Source organism: Fopius arisanus, unplaced genomic scaffold (genome assembly GCF_000806365.1).
Source record: "Fopius arisanus strain USDA-PBARC FA_bdor unplaced genomic scaffold, ASM80636v1 scaffold00078, whole genome shotgun sequence".
Taxonomy (NCBI): domain Eukaryota; kingdom Metazoa; phylum Arthropoda; class Insecta; order Hymenoptera; family Braconidae; genus Fopius; species Fopius arisanus.
Window position 1 is genome coordinate 196,149 of NW_011887817.1, and position 17,724 is coordinate 213,872.

General features: G+C 39.8%; 2 protein-coding genes across 2 annotated transcripts in view; both read right to left on the reverse strand.

Annotated features, from left to right (window-relative positions):
• ds (dachsous cadherin-related 1) overlaps positions 1-11,556 on the reverse strand; it is a 69,345-nt gene extending 57,789 nt beyond the window's left edge. Inside the window, exon 1 of the mRNA XM_011310852.1 lies at positions 9,838-11,556. Coding sequence (XP_011309154.1) covers positions 9,838-11,556 — 1,719 coding nt within the window. The remainder of the gene's footprint in view (positions 1-9,837) is intronic.
• Positions 11,557-13,977: 2,421 nt separating this feature from the next.
• LOC105270100 (116 kDa U5 small nuclear ribonucleoprotein component) lies at positions 13,978-17,551 on the reverse strand. Its single transcript, XM_011310808.1, has 5 exons — positions 17,394-17,551; positions 16,995-17,242; positions 15,014-16,923; positions 14,655-14,935; positions 13,978-14,577 (listed from the first exon to the last, which is right to left on the reverse strand). Exons 2-5 carry the CDS (start codon positions 17,235-17,237, stop codon positions 14,072-14,074), a joined length of 2,940 nt encoding a protein of 979 aa, XP_011309110.1. The 5' UTR covers positions 17,238-17,242; positions 17,394-17,551; the 3' UTR covers positions 13,978-14,071.
• Between the last annotated feature and the right edge of the window lie 173 nt (positions 17,552-17,724).

Genomic DNA, 17,724 nt, shown 5'->3' on the forward strand with positions numbered 1-17,724 from the left:
GGTAGAACGAAGGGTGACAGCTCAAAGGGCGAGGCAGAGAGGAGAGTATAAGCGATAGCCGAAACAAATGCAAAGAGGGCCTACGGGACAGCTCCAAGTCCTCCAAGAGCTCCAAGTGTTCCAAGTGTTCCTCCGCCCTCTCCAAAATCTCGTCTCATTCGCATCGTCAACACCCACCCTTTCCTCCTCTGAGGTTCTGCACTCTCCCTCTCAGATCCATTCTACATCATTTCATTAAAATTTTTATAGACGATAAATAATCCGATGGGGCTTTCACAGCTCACCATTCAATCCATCAAAAATGTATATTTCCTGTTTGTAAAAATCATGTTCAACACTTTATACTGTTTATAGTTTAAAATACAATGTATCATTCCCCACTGATTAGACTCCAATTACCGCCTGACCAAAACTCGACAAATCCACTCAATCTATGATGTATAAATGTACTTGGCTGAGCCCTCGGGCGATGGCCTATTGCGATAGAACAGCTTGTATATTTTTCTTGCAATAAATTCCGTTGGAACTGAACTATAAGAGCCGAAGAGAGGGATCGAGAGCCCTTATTTCAAGATTGGAGACTTTAGGTTGACGGTGGAACACCCAAACACGAATTCTTCAAGTTGCACGAGGGCGTTTGTGCTCGCCTTTTTCGGCCTCGGCCCTCGTCCCCTCCTCGAAATCCTTCTGCCTGGGTAGAATCAGATATTACGTATGCAACGTCCAGAACCATTGGGAGAAACCGGCAGGAGGAAAGAAAGACGAAGGACGAAAGGACCGTGGCTTGTTCTCCTCGTTGTTTCCACAGGGACCGTGACTCTTGCCGCTGGACAGCCAGCTCATGGAACTCACCGCCACATCGAGATACTTCTTTTCCCGTACATAACAGCCCATCCGAGACACTCCAAATATTGTGGCATTTTTCGATTTTTATTTATTTATTTTTCTCCAGCTCGCTAACAGATTCACGTCATCCCGTGACAATTTTTCCAATGAACAGGGGTTGGGGAGAAGGTGCAGTTCAATCGTTGAAAAATACAACGAGAGAAGAGGCTGAGATGAATGACGATGCAATTTAAAGGACACGAGATAGGCGTTTCAATTTCTACAGGGGGTACTCACGAATGTGGGGAGTTTGACGTTTAAGGAAAAGTATCATGCATCAGTTGTGAAACCCTAATGACACCTCCAGTTGAATAATTACTGTGTTATCTTGAAATGCATGGAAATTATGGACATGCACAAGTGAGAGAAAAATTTGGTAAAATACACTGAACTCATACAAATTTCAAACTTGAATTCTTGCAGACAAGAAATGTTACAATTAAATCATTTGTTAATTCCAAAACGATTTTTTTTTTACGAAATTTTTTTAGGAGCATTAATGGAGGACAACTAGTACCTGCACAGTGGATAGTACAGCTTTGTGGGGAATGTACATCTCACATTTCTTCACTTCTCTTTTCTCTTCAAGTATCAGCTATTGATTCTCCGTTATCCATCGAACCGTTCTCTCAAGAGCACTACTATTTCTGTCTACTTCCCCAGCACGCGTGTTCTTGGCACTATTTACAGCATTTCCATGCAAATATCAACCGATTCTCTCTGTCATTGAACATTCGCGGTGTTGAGAGCATCGGCGGACGTCAAATTGCTCAAACATATAAAAAATCTCTCAAAATGGGATTTTCTGGGATGGATATGTGATTGTTTATTGAATTTCAAGCTGGCAACTGTATAAACGGAAAGGAATATAAACGAAAGTGAAATATAAATCCACTGGAAGGAGTGAGTTGCTAAAGGTTGATGAGGATACGTGGTCAACGGCGGTGTATAGCATTGCATAGTGGAGTTAATAAACCGCACGGGGTCGAGCCCCTTTTCCTTTTCCTTTTCCCCTCACCACAATTCTCCCTATATTCTCATCATACATGCTTCTCACTCCCATTTACTCTTTCTCTCTATATACCGCTCATCTACGAACAGTGACCGCAACTATATATTTCTCCATCCTACTCTTGTACATGAGAACTTTAGAGTTTGCTGAGGCTTCTTGCGGCCAATATGAAAGACCACAGACAGAGAGGTGTGTGTGGCTGGACACCCGCAAATTATTTTCTCCCACTAAACCTCATTTGGATTTTACCCCACCGTTCTTGTACAGTTATTAGATAATGCGTGTATGATCATCTTGTGATAGATTTGTTGGACAATGTAGCACTCTGCCATTTGTATTTGTATAACTCTCTTCAGGCCATTTCTTCTTGTGCCATTTTTTTTTTCTTCGACAATCAACCGATATCGACTACATGCATCTTCGAGAATCTAGATGATAATCAAGTGCTCGGAGGCCTCGGAAATATCGACGTGGCGATCGGCGAGCGATCCGTCATTTACCGATGAAAAAACAGTCAATAATTTGCAATGTTTATTCATTTGCTTTGGGCGAAATTCTCGGGAATTGAGAATGGCTCGGTTGGAAATTTAGTAGGAATTTACTTGGAATTGTAAAAAAATTCTTGTGGTCTTTTTCAAACCACAAAGTGATAGAGTTGAGATTTACGAGAGGACGTTTTTATATTCTGGAAACACCTCAGACGTCATTTTACGATGCATGTGTGCTTGAAAGGAAGAAGGGGTAATAATAATTCACGTCACCGCAGCAATTACAGAACTCTGTGCATTTGCGGGTAAAAAAGACATTCAAAAATGAAATAACGAAAGGGAATTAAAACCAGAAAGAGTACCGTACTGCCAAACGACATTGGTCAAAAGCTAATTTGACTCAAACAGACCACACGTCTCGTTGAAAAAAAAAGTGAAAAAAAAAGTGAAAAAAAAAGTGAAAAAAAAAGTGAAAAAAAAGTGGAAAAAAAAGAAGGCACCGCAAGAGGAAAAATTGGAAGGAATACAACAAAAAAACACGACAAATTAATAGAAATCGCGCTCGTTATCCCACATATGGCAGTTCAGCATAATATATGTGGGTAATTAATTGCAAGAGTCCAGTCGAACGAGTGAAATACTAGAGGCAATCTATGGCCATTCCCACTAGACTGTCCCAATCCTCTTATTCGCATATAATTTGTTCCACTTTTTTTCAAACTTTCCTCCTGTTTTCTCTTCAATGTAGAGTTCAAAATACACCGAGAAAAAAAATCCAGTACATTAAAAAAAAAATTTTTAAATAGGTCTGACACTAACAAATGAAATTAATAAATACTCGTCAACAGATCCGTGATTCTGAGTGCTCAATATTGGATTAAATAAATTAGTTTGAAACACCTAATTAATCTTTTTGTATGTTAAATTATAAAAACATTTTCGAACTTTTTAATAGTGACAAAAAATGAATTTAAATATAATTGAATAATTCACAATTGAATAATTTATAAAAATTCACTTTTCGGATTTTCGAATTTTTTCTCTGAGTGTATTTGAGCAATAATAATGGTATTAGCTCCCTGGAATCATTGAAAATACAAACAAATGGAGAAGGAATGTCGTTGCATGTGGAACAGAGCATTCTCTCTACACCAAGCAATTACCGGATACAGACGCCTACGTTCTTTCCCCTACGTGGAAACGATCTATTATGACGACTCCTTTGTTATTATATACCCCCTTTGCCCAATATTTTCTCCTTCTCTAGACTCTCCGGGTACATAAACAGACCCAACCAACTACAAATTTATCCTCCGTGGTAGAAATGCCAAAAACTGAAATGACCAAAACAGTTACTCCCCTATGGTTTCTTTTCGTACAAATCGAAACGACTTTAGCCCTCGGGACAGACGATTCGGACCCACAAAGTAATGCGCTCAGAATATTTGCCAAATGACCACTGTCGGTAGTGAAAAGACACGCAAGGGATTTCAGCTCAAAAATTTTTATTCCTCTCCACTTTCAGCCTCCACTCATAGATACAATACACACTGCTATTGTAAATATTTATTCTAGCAGTAGTATAGTAGTATGAATGAATCACTAAAAAATTCATCAAATTGAAAATACTATTTGATCAAATTTATATCTGATAAAGTCTAATGGCTGCTGGATTTGAGAATATCCGGCAAATTATCCGAATACCTATTCTATTACAAATAGAATAAAGCCGAGAAGACAGGGAGAAAAGAGAAGAGAGGCAGGTGATGGTTTTGTTGGCGAAATGACACGCTTGAAAATTACAGGGGGCCCCTTTCTCATTTTTTATTTCACTCTCGACTCAACTCGCTTTTTTTTGTGTCTTTTCGTTTTGAACTATTATGGAAACTAAAAAGACAGACAAGCTTTCTTTAACAACAATATTCGTTGTTTTTCTATTGCGATCTGTTGGGGAGGATTAAAGAGTTTTTTGGGGATTGGCGTGGTTTTTTTTTTATTGAATATTACATGGTATCGGAAAGGATTCGCGCCAATCTCGTGCTTGGTGCACATTTGCCGCACTTGGCGCACTTGTTGCACATGCATTTGGGAATCTCTTATATGGGCTCCTCTACAGTAATATCGAAATATTCATCCCCGCGGTATAAACGTCTGACATATGTAATTATCCGAGGGGCCAGGTAGCAGAAATCCTTCCCTTCCTCTACCTCATCGTACTCATTGCTGTCACAGCATTGAGATCCCCTTTTTTACTCAACTTTCTCCTTCATTTTCCCTCATTTCTACCGTTCACAAAGTGCAAATGAACAGTTAACTTTATTTATTATATTGTTAAATGAGGAATGAGTTCACGGAATATGCGGAATGTACGGAGCGGAACTATGTGAGAAAACCATTTGTCGAGACCTTTGGAGAATATTATTTTTTGGAATTGGATAAAAATGAATCAAGGAGGGATGAGGCAAACTTGAGTGTAAGCGTAATTACTACAATTACCGTACCACCACTGCTGCAGAGGAGATTGCTTCCGAGAAGATGCCTGTTCGACGACATCGAAAGTGGAAAGTGGAAGTAGTGGAGGATAAACAGAGAACAAATGATGAAATGCGAGGGAGTTAATTGATAAGAAGAAATTCTCGGAATTGTTGGGCCTTTAGTATTTTTTGGAAAATGTAATATGTCGATTATTAGAAAATTTTCGTCCTGGAGCGTCAGGGCGGCAGTACCTGCGAGTGGTCCAGGCATTTCTGCAGATGTGGGAGATTCAACCGGGTTGGAAATATATATGCGAATAAATACTTGCGAATGACCCCGATGTCGAGAAAGACTCATAAACACGGCACGTTGCGTAATCCACCCACTGCTGTAAAGGAAATAACCGAGAAACGGGATCCTCGGCTGTCCTCACTGTCCTCATCACTACCAGGAGGTGAGACCGAGGATCAGACTACCACACAAACACACACAAACATACATTTAACGTCAAGTTCAAAATTAATTTGCAAACTTGCAAGATTTAAGGAGTTTTTGACACTATCTTCTCATTTTTCATGTTTTTTTTTGGGAACTTCTGGGAAACCTTGGGTCAGGTTGACGTGAAAAATTATTGCGTTTTTTGGTTTTATTATTATTCAATCACTCAAAAATTCTCATAGTCGTGCGTCCATTTTTATAAATTTTCGGTAATACTTTGGGAATTTCGATATTGATAAAACTTGAAACGATATATTTTTGGACGTCAGTCCCATCGATAATTTGAAAAAAAAAACATGAATTTTGGGTAAATGGGTGTCGCACATTCTTAAATAATGAAAGACTTGGCAAACGTTTCTAGCAGCGTATGTACCACCACATAATCATGTATTTGCAAAAGCAAGAGCCGAGTCAAGGCAAAGTGGCAGAATGGCAGAGTGGCTAACCACCGCCATCTAGAATCTCCTGGTATCTTAGATTCTGGTCATCTATACTCTCAGGAGCGTCTGGTTATTTCCCCTTCCAGATGCTCCTGAAGCAAAGAGTTCAAGTTCTTGTGAATTGACGGGACGATAGTCGGCGATAGAAGATAGAGGGAATGGGAATTCACTGGCTTGATTAAAATGGGAATAAAAATGGGAAAAAAATTAATACAGAAGAACTATGTGTTGAAAGCCAAAAAGTTATCTTCACACGCGAATTATTGGATTTAACGATGCCTTAGAGTATGCCCTTGGTGGTAATAAAATTGAAGGGAAACGTAGGAATGCTGAAGATGACCTCAGTCTTTTCATGTAACGCGTATCTAAGCACATATAATGCTATCAAACCGGCTTGGTCGAGGCCAATGTTGCAAATCCGCGTCTCTCAAGTCCACTTGATGTTTAAAGTCTCAAACATTTTTTAAACATTTCCTCCCTCCACCCACGTGATAGTCTCGTCTCCACCTCATTACCATGCCAGGTTCAACAGTGAAGATCTTGATCTTGAAAATGGTAGTGCTGTAACGACGATACAGGCCATAGTTAACCGGAAGTATCACCTAGCTCACTGTATTGTCCTGTAGGCTATTTCAGAAGTTATATGTTCAGTATCATATATCTTCAATCAGCGAGAAAAATGAATAATGTTGAGAAAAGTAACAATAATGATAATAAGACTGATGATAAAGCAAAATAAAAAATGGTGGGCTATTATCGGAAGCAAATCAAGGTTGGGGGAAGGGGGATATATAATAAAAGAGGATCAAGGCGGATGAAGAACGGGTTGCTGTACATACGTCAGTATGAGACCTGGACGAGGAATAAGAGGGCAGAATGAGGAGGGGAAGATGGTTCGTGTGCAGACACTCTCGTAGCACGTTGCTCGGTTAATTACGGGACTCGCATAAAAAAAGCCCATACGAGGAAAGACTCCACTCCCTTATGGTCGATTGCATATACCCTCTCCTCATACTCTCCATTCTATCCTTTTTCATCTTCACGATACCATTTTTACTCATTGATCTCTATAATTTTTCGGATAGACTCCAATTTTTATGAAGCAATTGAAAAATTTCAGCATCTTTTCCCAACTATTTTACATGAAAAAGACTGTTTAATTATTGATTCAATTATTGCTTCAGTTATATTGAATATTAAAATTGTTGAAATTGTTTCTTGTTCTAATATCCGCGGTTGTTTACAAGTGATATAGAAGGTGCTTAAAGCGATAACATTAGGAATAGCAGTGTTATACCGTTAAGGATAACACATCTTCTCGAGAGATGTTGCACATACTGTTATATTTGTTGTCTCTATTTCTGCAAGCGCGCAGAAGAGACAGCTGATGCAAACACGCCATTTTCCCAATATCAGAAAATTGATAAAGAGAAATGACAGAACAGTATTTAATCAGTCGATATTCAACCAAACCAGTGAAGGGTAACCGAAAATTTAAACGCAATGAAAATAAATGAAAAAAATAATATGACGTCTATAATAGTGGATGGAAGTGAGTTTTTTTGATAGAACGTAAGAAGAAGAAGCTTCGAGAAAGGGGGCGGTGATGATTTTTTGTTTCCAAGTCTTCTACACTATATCATCCTCGTTCCTTAACTGCTTTTTCACTTTCTTATGCTCTCCTCTTCCTACCAGGGCCAGCCTCTATACCTGAACGAAAGAGAAGAATGCCTCCAAGACCTACAATACAGCTCCAACAAAACCGATGGATAATCAATTTTTGAAGAATTTCAACAGTGACTAGCTCTCTATGGGTTCACATCACTATCTTGCGTGATTTACTCTCATATCGTACCAAATTGGTGATGATATAATTGATAAAATGATGCGAATACTCGGAGAGCCTAAGTTTTTTACACTTTCATTTGGTATATGGTGATGAGACAGATGAGAAGATCTCTATAGATAAAAGAGGATGAAAAATAAATAGGGTTTTGGACCGAGGGAGATGCTGGTGGGATTTTACTGGAGCCCCTTAAGAGGATGGTACAATAGACCGAGACATAGTCAAGGTCGACCTGACTAGCCTCAGGACTGATCCATGAGGGCCTCATTAACGGGTCGCTTTCAAAATTTTCATTCGGAATACACTACCCGAATGAACAATTTTGAATTCATTCCATCACTCTTTATCTCGAGTTAATTAATTACTCGTTCATAATAAAGAATTTCCACGAATATTCCGGGATAAAAATGATTTCTAATACAGTACTAATACATTAACAAATGCAGATAGGCATATTGATATTGAGTTGGGCGCAACATTACGCTGCTTTAAGTATAATTAATACGGACCCTTTGGAATGCCAGTCGCTCTTATAGTTACCGCTTGCCCTTTTTTCCTTCCATTCTCCTTTCTTCAGTTCTCCGCCATTTTTTATTCTCTTACGTATACGTTTAAAAGGTATATTCTCTCGAAAGTTGAATATTTCCATTAACCATTAATAATCATTAAGTTGGAATATTTTCACATTGCAGAGAGACTCCGAAGGGGTGTGGGATTATGGGGGTTAAAAAAGAGAAAATTAATGGAAACTCCACATTGGATTTTGGGGATAATTAGAATAAATTCCACGGCCAGTTGCTAGTAGAGAGAAAAGAGGAATAACATACCGGAGGTGAGTGCGTGTAAGTTTGACGCAATGCGAAAATATTTAGCCTCGCACTTGGAATGCAATTCAGTTGGAACGTGTATGACTGAGATGAAGTATAAAAGAGTCATGTTGCTTGAGGTGTTTGTATGTGTATGGAAGTTGATGGAGAGGTTGTACGGTACCCCATTGGAGCGCATAGTCGTGGAAGGGAAGGAAGAGAGTAAAGGAAGATGACAACGAGAGAAGCAGCAACTCTAGCCTGAGCTCAGCTGAGGTGGGGTGAGGTAAGATGAGGTTCACTCATAGCCCTAGCGAGACCAAGAAGAAGCGGCAGCCGTAAACGGCAACAATTGCTCCGGGCGTTGCCACTCGAAAGAGCCCAGGTACTGCCTAATGCCAGATGTCAGACGGTGGTTAGAATCATTACGCTCATCACTTTGTATTTCACAAAATATGTACCGAACTAAAAATAATAATAACTCGGAAAAAAACGGGGAATTTCTCATAGAATTGAAATGACGCCAGCTTGAGTTGAAAATCTCATTAGAGCACAGTTGTGAGGTAGTGGTATTTTTGAAAAATTATTTTTCATTTTGTAAGAATGGGGTAGGTCTCGTCATAAAAATGTCTCAATGTGCTATCATCAACATCGCTCACAAAAGCGTCAATCAAACGCGATCAACTTGACTGAACTGATCATGACTTTATAAAATGTAAAAGACGTTTTCAATGACATCACCACCTGGGGACTCGGGGCTAGAGACAAGGTGTGATAATTCCATTGGAATATGAATATTAAAAATAATAATAGCGTGAGTATGGAATGCCGATGAGATAAGAGGAGAAAGATTGGAGTGTGCTTTGTTGGAAGAGTAGAAGTTGTAATATTTGACGAGAGGAGCCTATATATTTCACGGACAAAACTCGTTTTGAAGCCTCTTTGGGTTTTCTTAGCCCATTGGTGAGGTTCAACGGCAATAAGGTGAATCACTGAGGGGCGCGAACCAAGGGGTGGAGCTCATAAGAGTTTGCAGAACGTCGAAAAAAAAGCAAAATAAATAAATGAAACGAAAACATAAAAAATGTCTTGGAAGAAACGGAGAGGTGAAGGAAAGGGAATGGATGAAAAATGTGTAATTATAATAATTACAGCCGCGTGGACCACAATTATAAATCAGCATTGTATTAGTGGATGAGATGTTTAATGAAATACAGCATCAACCGGCTCATCAAGTAGCATACCTCAATGCTACAGACAGAGAGAGAATGCTATTTCTCATGTATTTTTCATTGGTAGAAGTTATCAGCCCCCCAGAACTCATCGTAGATGAATATTTTGTTGATGGAGTGAAATATTAAAAAAATAAGTATTGGTCATTTCTTACCTTGACGAAGCAACTGCCGATGGATAAATTTTCAGCAACGGTGGCATTGTAGAGTGGCTTCTCGAAGATGGGCTCATTGTCGTTGAGATCGTGAACAGTAATTTTCACAATGGCACTACCACTCAATGAGGGTCTTCCTGAGTCGGTGGCAATGGCAATTAATATGGGGGTTGGATCAGTCTCGCAATCAACATGTGTAACAGTACTTATCAAACCACTATCCTCATCAATCTTGAACCAACTTGTGTTCTTGAGAGAATATTTAATTGCTGAATTGATGCCCTCATCGGCGTCAGTTGCTTTAACCCGCAAAACAGGTGTACCAGGCTCAGAGGCTTCAAGTAGATGGGCTTCATACCTTTCTTCGATAAATGTTGGAGCATTATCATTAACATCAGTGACAAGCAATCTGAAAGTTCTTATTGCTCTTAGCGGTGGTGTTCCAGTATCAGTTGCTTCAACTGATAAATCATAAATGGATTTCTCTTCTCTATCCAATGGCCTCTCAACAACAACGAGATAAATAATATTATCTCTTGTTGCTAAACCAAAGTGTCCATCGCCACCGGACAATGTAACAGTGGCATTAGAGTATTCAGTTCTTGAATCTGGATCGCTTACTGATATTCTAGCAACAAATTCTCCAGGTTGAGCACTCTCACTTATTTTCGGTGTTGCATCGTCCGATAAAAATATTACCGTTATTGTTGGCTGATTATCGTTAACGTCTGTCACATAAATTGATAAAAATGCACTTGCTTCGAGGGGTTGGGCTCCTAAGTCTCGAGCAACAATGACCAATTCATGTCTCTCTCTTGCTTCAAAATCTAGAGGCTTATTGACATACAGCATTCCACTCTCTGGATCAATGCTGAACATTTCTTCTCTGTCACTTTGTCTCCTATTTATTGAATACTCAATCTTGCCATTGAGACCTGCATCGGCGTCTGTTGCATTAACAACAATAATGGGAGTACCAACGGTGGAATTTTCTGGGATACTGGCTGTATATCTCGTTTGATTGAAAATCGGAGGATTATCATTGACATCTTGAACGGTTACATCGACACGCAGACGAGAATGCAGTGGTGGAACACCTCCATCGAGTGCTTCAATAACAAGCTGATACGACGATTTAACTTCTCGATCAAGTACACCTGAATTCTGAAGATCCAAATATAAAACCCCATCTCTACCTCGATGTTGCGAAAGCCTAAAAACATCTCCATTATTTCCACTTATTATTTCATATCTCTGGGCTGAATATTGCCCCAGATCTGGATCTTTAGCTGGAGGCAGAGCTCGTTTAGAATCCCGTGGTGAATTTTCAGGAAATTCTACGTGTACGTGATCAATGGGAAATGTTGGAGCATTATCATTCTCATCCAATACTTTAATAACAACTCTAACATTTTGTGGCAGTGCAACTAGACTGTAAGAGGGACGAGTTTCTCTATCCAAGCCGACTTTTGTTCGAATTTCACCGGTCGACGGATCGACAATCAAATCTGTTTTAACTGGAGAACCTAGAACCGGTACTATTAGAAAAGGTGGACTTTCGGCGTCTATAAAACCAACCCGACTCCCTGGTGGAGCTGACTCTGATATCTCCAGATGTTGCACTAATTCACATTGAATTTTCGATAACGATAACAGCGAGAAGAGAATCAGGAGCAGGAATGGAGGGCGTAGTCCTGCTACCGATGTCCCTGTCTCCATATTCTCCGTAGATTATCTTCCTTCCATTCCTGGTCAAATCTTCAAGTCCCACTGGACCTCCCTACGTTATCTCCCGTTTCCCCTTCAACCTCACCCACCCCACTCCCCCGCCCCCACCCCAAATTCACCAATTCACTATCACATCACGAAATTTCACTAAATCCACTAACACAGCCTTTTCCAACCACAACGACTATTATTTACAACAATATCACTCAACACTCGATCAGACAACAATGATTTACTTATTCTTTTTTTACGCTCCTTAATACTGCACCACAGATTAAAATCAGTGGATTTCAATTTGTACTTTCAATTTGGCTGTTTAGCAGATAAAATATCCCATTCTGCTTCAGCACAATCTCTTTTATTTTGTAACACACAACACAGTTGAGCCTGCCCTCAAGATTCCTCAGGGGCATTTATTTTTCAACGCACTGTAGGCAAAAGTTCAATGACTGTTACAGGTTGAGAATGATCGTGGTTTGCGTAAGTAGCCTCGGTGGAATGAGCTGATTGTTTAATACTGCCGAAAGGATCACTGATGGGTGAGGTTAGCTCAAAATTAACAGTAATTTTTCCATGTTTTGGTTATTGTGTGGGATAGTGTAGTGTAGGCTCCGCGCGGCTTGGAAGTTAGGCATGCACTGACATGGCGGCACCTGCGCTTTACCCACTCTACTACCTTTGCACAGCGGCAGGGGGAGAGGAAACCTTCTCTTCTTCTCTGGACCAGGCTTGTCAGCCATCTTTGTAGTAGGGGAAACGGGCCCCCGCATGCCCCGCATATATATGTACAACTATTCCCCCCACGGTCTTCCCTCCCCCTCTCAGGCCCCCATCAGGCCCACCACAATATCCCCCCTCAACCCTCCTCCACCGTCCTACCCTCGGCCAGTGGTGCCTCAAACTGTACCTAAAATGTATTAGCTTCCCTATCCCAGCGTTCAAATCACCTTACAATTCCACCTAGAGACTTCACGTCACATTTTTTCTTCTCAATCTCTTTCCGACATTATTCTATTGTTGAAGCTTTTTTTTAAGTTTATCGAGGGAGAGAGTAAAATGGAAATGGGTACAAGTATAGGATATTTTTTCTCTCGGCCCTTATCTTCTGAATTTAGAGATTGTTTATAAATAATTCTGTATATCACTTTTTTTTTAAATCTCTTTCGAGCACTATTCTGTTGTTCTAGAATTTTTTTATTTAAAAAAATGAGGGTTTTTAACATTTAATTGGGGAAAAGAGGGGATAAAAGTGCGCAAAAGTATGGCACATTTTTTCTTTCGGCGGTCATCTTTTGAATTTATATATTGTTTATGAATAACTGACATAGCTGTCTGCATCTTACTGGTGTACATAGATGAGATAGGGATATTACGGGGATCACCGCCTACTCTTCAAACGGACAATACATCGTTCGTCCACGGTGCATCATCGATCTTATTGTTTGCCTAGGACCGAATGCGGCTTTTAGCGTTAACAAAGGAAGTAAATAGGAGCGGAGGAAAGTTCAGAAGAATTCAAAGTTTTAACCGCTCTTTATTATTAGTTCACATAGCAGCGGTGCATGTTTTCCGAGTAAATATTTTTTTTTTCCTCACTTTTCTCTTTTCGGCACTGAAAAAATATTGCTCGCCAAATTTCTTGGATTTTTCCAATGACAGCTCAAGTAGTAGTGTCGGTTAATACATAGGAGGGAAAAAAGGAGGTAATAAACAAGTTCTTCTGGATCCTTTCCCCTCCATTGTCTCTCATCATTAAGAGATATGATTGCAAGCTTGGGGTGAAGACCACCTACACCAATGGCAACAACGTACCTCTCCTCTGAGGAAACAAAAATTAGTCCTTTTTCGTAGAAATACAACCGGAGACTGAGACAATCTTGTCAATTAGTTTCTCGCGGTTTTCCTTTCCATTCACCTCATCACTTATTTCTCATCTCTTCCGAGAAAAAAATTTCAATGCACCTGAAGAAAATAAACTTGCAGCACTCAAAGTCGTTAGGTGAAATTGGAAAATGAATCTTCAATTTTTTGTATAAAAATGGGTATGCAGGGGAAGAACTGAGTATGAGATGTGAAAAAGACGGTGGGTAATAAAGAAAAAGAAGGAATGGACCTAGCCGCATAATAACAGGGTTACCGTCGGTGCCAAGGCCTCACTAACGAACCCGTTCGACTCGACAGATTCGGGGCCTCTAGGAGTGCGACACTGTATTATTTCAAGCATTTTTACTCATTCACTCTTTGTGTTTCTCAGCCTTGTGGGGGCATCATCAGAAATCATTGCCGAATCCATATAATCACCTGGTGGTTACGTGCAACCGTAATTCCGAGTAAAGCCCCAATCTTTTCTTTAATAATAAGCCACATAATTATTGCAGGGAATATCAAACTCAAGAATAAAAAGCACCATTCTAAATTTTCGTTATTTCTCATATTGTTTCGTTATTATTTTATTGAAAATAAAAAGGGAAAAATGTCATTCCATGTGGAAACTGTGAATAATAACTTAAAGTGGATAATTCAGGAGGACATCTTGACGCGCCAACTCCAGCAACATGGGATCATCAAAGAACTTGTTAATGGAAACATCTTCAGATAGACCTTTTCTCCTTCTAGTTTTGAGCATAAATTCTCGTGCCAAGTGCGTCGCAGGCTGAGGCTCCAATGGTCTAATTGTAATACTTTTATCCAGTGGGTCACCTGGAACAATTTGCCAATGATGGAATACGGATAAACAAAAGGCTTGGCCTTGCGTGTGAGTTCGAAGATCGGTTTCAAAGCCAAAACTGTCGATCGCTGGTATGAATGCCTTGATTGTATAGAGAGGACTGCCTGGGACCGGTGCATCCTGGGTGACGTGACCACGCCGCTTGGCAAGGACTGTGTAAACAGCGGAGACGCAGTCAGCAGGAGCCTGAACTTCGACAAATAGATAGGGTTCCATGAGACGTGGAGTTGCCATTAAAAACGCCGAATAGGCGACACGTCGGGCCGTCGGAATTATTTGTCCGCCTAGAAAAATTATAATTATGTACTTGATGATTGATGATGAAGAAAAGGCCGTCGGTCTCGTGGAAGGGTAGACTTACCACCCCTGTGAAGAGGCTCTGGTGCAATGACTGCATCCAAAATTTTGAATTTCACATTGCGAATTGGCTCTTCGCATAGAGGACCCTCCCGCGTTCCCCATTGAAAGCCTTGAACAATGGCATCTTTAGCGCTACTCAACAGTCCTTTATCAACCTCCGAGGGTAGAGTATCGTCGACAAGAATATTCGGTCCCGTAGAGTCTGGGCCGAATGCCCAGATACTTCTAGCGGCTAAAAGATCCCAATCGTACTTTGTTTGGAAAAATTCACCCAAGCGCTTTCTGAAAAAATGAAAAATTACATTTTTTAATGAACCTATAATTTATATTTACAAGAATCAATGTAAATAATAGGCTTACTTATTCCATGTGATTTTTACATTTTCCGCCTCGATATCTTCAGCCAAACCTCTTTCCAGGGGCTCAGCAATCATGGTCAACTTATTTCTTTTGTTTGGGGTCTCAGCAAAACACTTGAGAGAACTCGTTTCGACAACAGTTTCTGCAAATGCTACCACGGGATCTGCCACTTTAATATCAATCTCTGAGTACATTTTTCTCAAGTCATGCATAGCACAATCCAAATAAAGCTCGCCGGTGCCCAAAACAACATGTTCGCCACTCTCTTCGACCCTTGTCCCCAATAGAGGATAACTCTTATTGACTTTTCTCAATCCATCCAGCATTTTCGGTAACTCTGAGGGATTCACTGGTTCAACAGCTATTTTAATGACACTCTGGGTATTGAATTTTAATGGCCTGAATATATGTAAGTCTTCGGAATTATTCAAGTCTGTAATAGTACTCGTCTTCACAATAGGCCTATCAATGCCCTCAATGAGAACCCAATTTCCAGCTGGTACTCGAGACAATTCAATAGAATATCTTGCTTCACTGATCCAAAGTCTACCAACACTTAAAACTCTTGAATCCTCTTCATCGGCCCTGGAGTACGCCTCTCCGAGGACTCGAACTTTCTGACCTGCCTCTAAAGTTCCCGACATTATTCGCCCAAGAACAACAAATAAAGTGCAATCCTCGGTAGGATACATTTTCGTACTGTGGATCATGAGTCTACCGTCAGGATTGCAGTTAATCATATCTTTAGCCAAATCTGATTCCATGGGGCCTGTGTATACGTGCTGTACTTTGACTGGTGCGTGCTCATGGGGACTCGGCACATGATGCACACACATATCAACAATCCCAGACAAATCTCCGAAAAATCGCGTGCAGACCAATCTCAACAGGGGCCTGATGTTCATCTTCATCTCCTCTGACGTTAATCTAATGCCCAGCTCATCAAGTACTGAAGGCAATGTTGTGTCTACGTCTCCAACTACTTGAGCGAAAATCTTATACAGAGGCTCCAATATGAATTCTATGAATGATCTTTGTGCTGTATTGTGTGGAGGTTTCTTCATGAATTTTCTCGTTTTTGAATTGAAATATAAATCACCCCAGAGTCTCTTTGAAAACTCATTGATATTAATATTGGAATATTGTTGAGCATAAAGAGCTACAAATGATTTCAGAGTAAAGCAGACATTATACTCTGAGGATGCAAAACAGACGTTGCCTATTGCTGGTGATACAAAAGTCGGATTTTCACTGTCTGAATACAGAGCTATTAAACCATTTATTTCTTCAATTATGTGACGTAGCTTGTAATAAGCATCCAAAGGTGGTAGTTTCAATTCCAATATGAGCCGATCAATTTTATTTATACAAACAGTAAGCGCTAATTTTTCCTGAATGGCATGTTTTAAAAGTCGCTCTGTATTCAATAAAACTCCCTCAGCTGCATCTACTACTAAAATAGCACCGTCTGACATTCTAATAGCAGCTGTGGCCTCATCCGAAAAATTGACATGACCTGGAGTATCAAAGATGTTCATCAGATACGATTTTGATTTGATATCTTGTAAAAGCAACGTGACAGGAGTAGCTTTTGTGGAGACACCACGCTGCTGTTCAGTGAATAGAGTGTCTGTGTACCTCAGGGCTTTTTCATCAGTTACACTATGAATATTTGGATGTGTTTGTCTTACTAGGCAATCAACTAGTGTTGTCTTTCCATGGTGGAGGTGTCCCAAAAGAACAACATTACGAATTAAATGCGGGGTATCCATCATATCAGCGAGGAATTCAATATTGTATGTGGTATCAGGTAATTCTTGTTCCTTTATTTGAAACTTTGATCTTTTCGTTGGAGCAATCAGTGGTTTATCCAATGGCTGAGCATCTTCCTCTTGAACCAGAGTTTCTACCTTTATAAAAATAACGAATAATACATTATAGATCGAAGTATTTTTCTCAAAAACACCAAAGTGATACTCACATCTGGCCCATAAACTTCTAGAGCACTTGGATAATAGCGTTTATCCTCGTGCAAAACCACAGACATGGATTGCTGCTCCAAATTATCTCTCTGTTCGTCTTTATCCTCTTCCATCTCCTCATCTGATCTCTCCCGTTCATCAGTGTCATCTCCAACATTGTCGTATTCATTCTCATCTTCAGATTCAGAGGCCAAGTCGGGCCCAATATAATTCCCGAACTCGTCATACAGATCGGCATCCATCCTGCCTTCAATTGAAGTTTATAATTTTATATTCCACTATTATACTCTGACCAGTGATTATTTTTTAACAACCGGTGTACATTGTACAAACATAACCAAATTTCGCGAATCAATTCGGCATAGGCTTTAAATATCACGACCTATTTATTTACTTACTTAATCTGTTTTATTTTCTGTATCTATATGCACTGATTAATACACAAAAATATCCAATTTCCCTCAAACACTTGCTTCAAAATTCAACTAACAAATTCACATTCAAGCTTTGATAATCCATGATAACTCAGCAATAGAAGCAAAGCGTGTAGTGTTGCAACATGGAATATTGGATGTACTATATATATATATGTGTAGTATGGTGTGGTGCATATATATGTATGTATATGCATTCAGTCAGTCGATAAAATGATGCAATGACCATCTGCTGATAATAATTTTTTTCCATTGAAATACACACGTTTGTGATTCTTCTTGATAAATGATAATC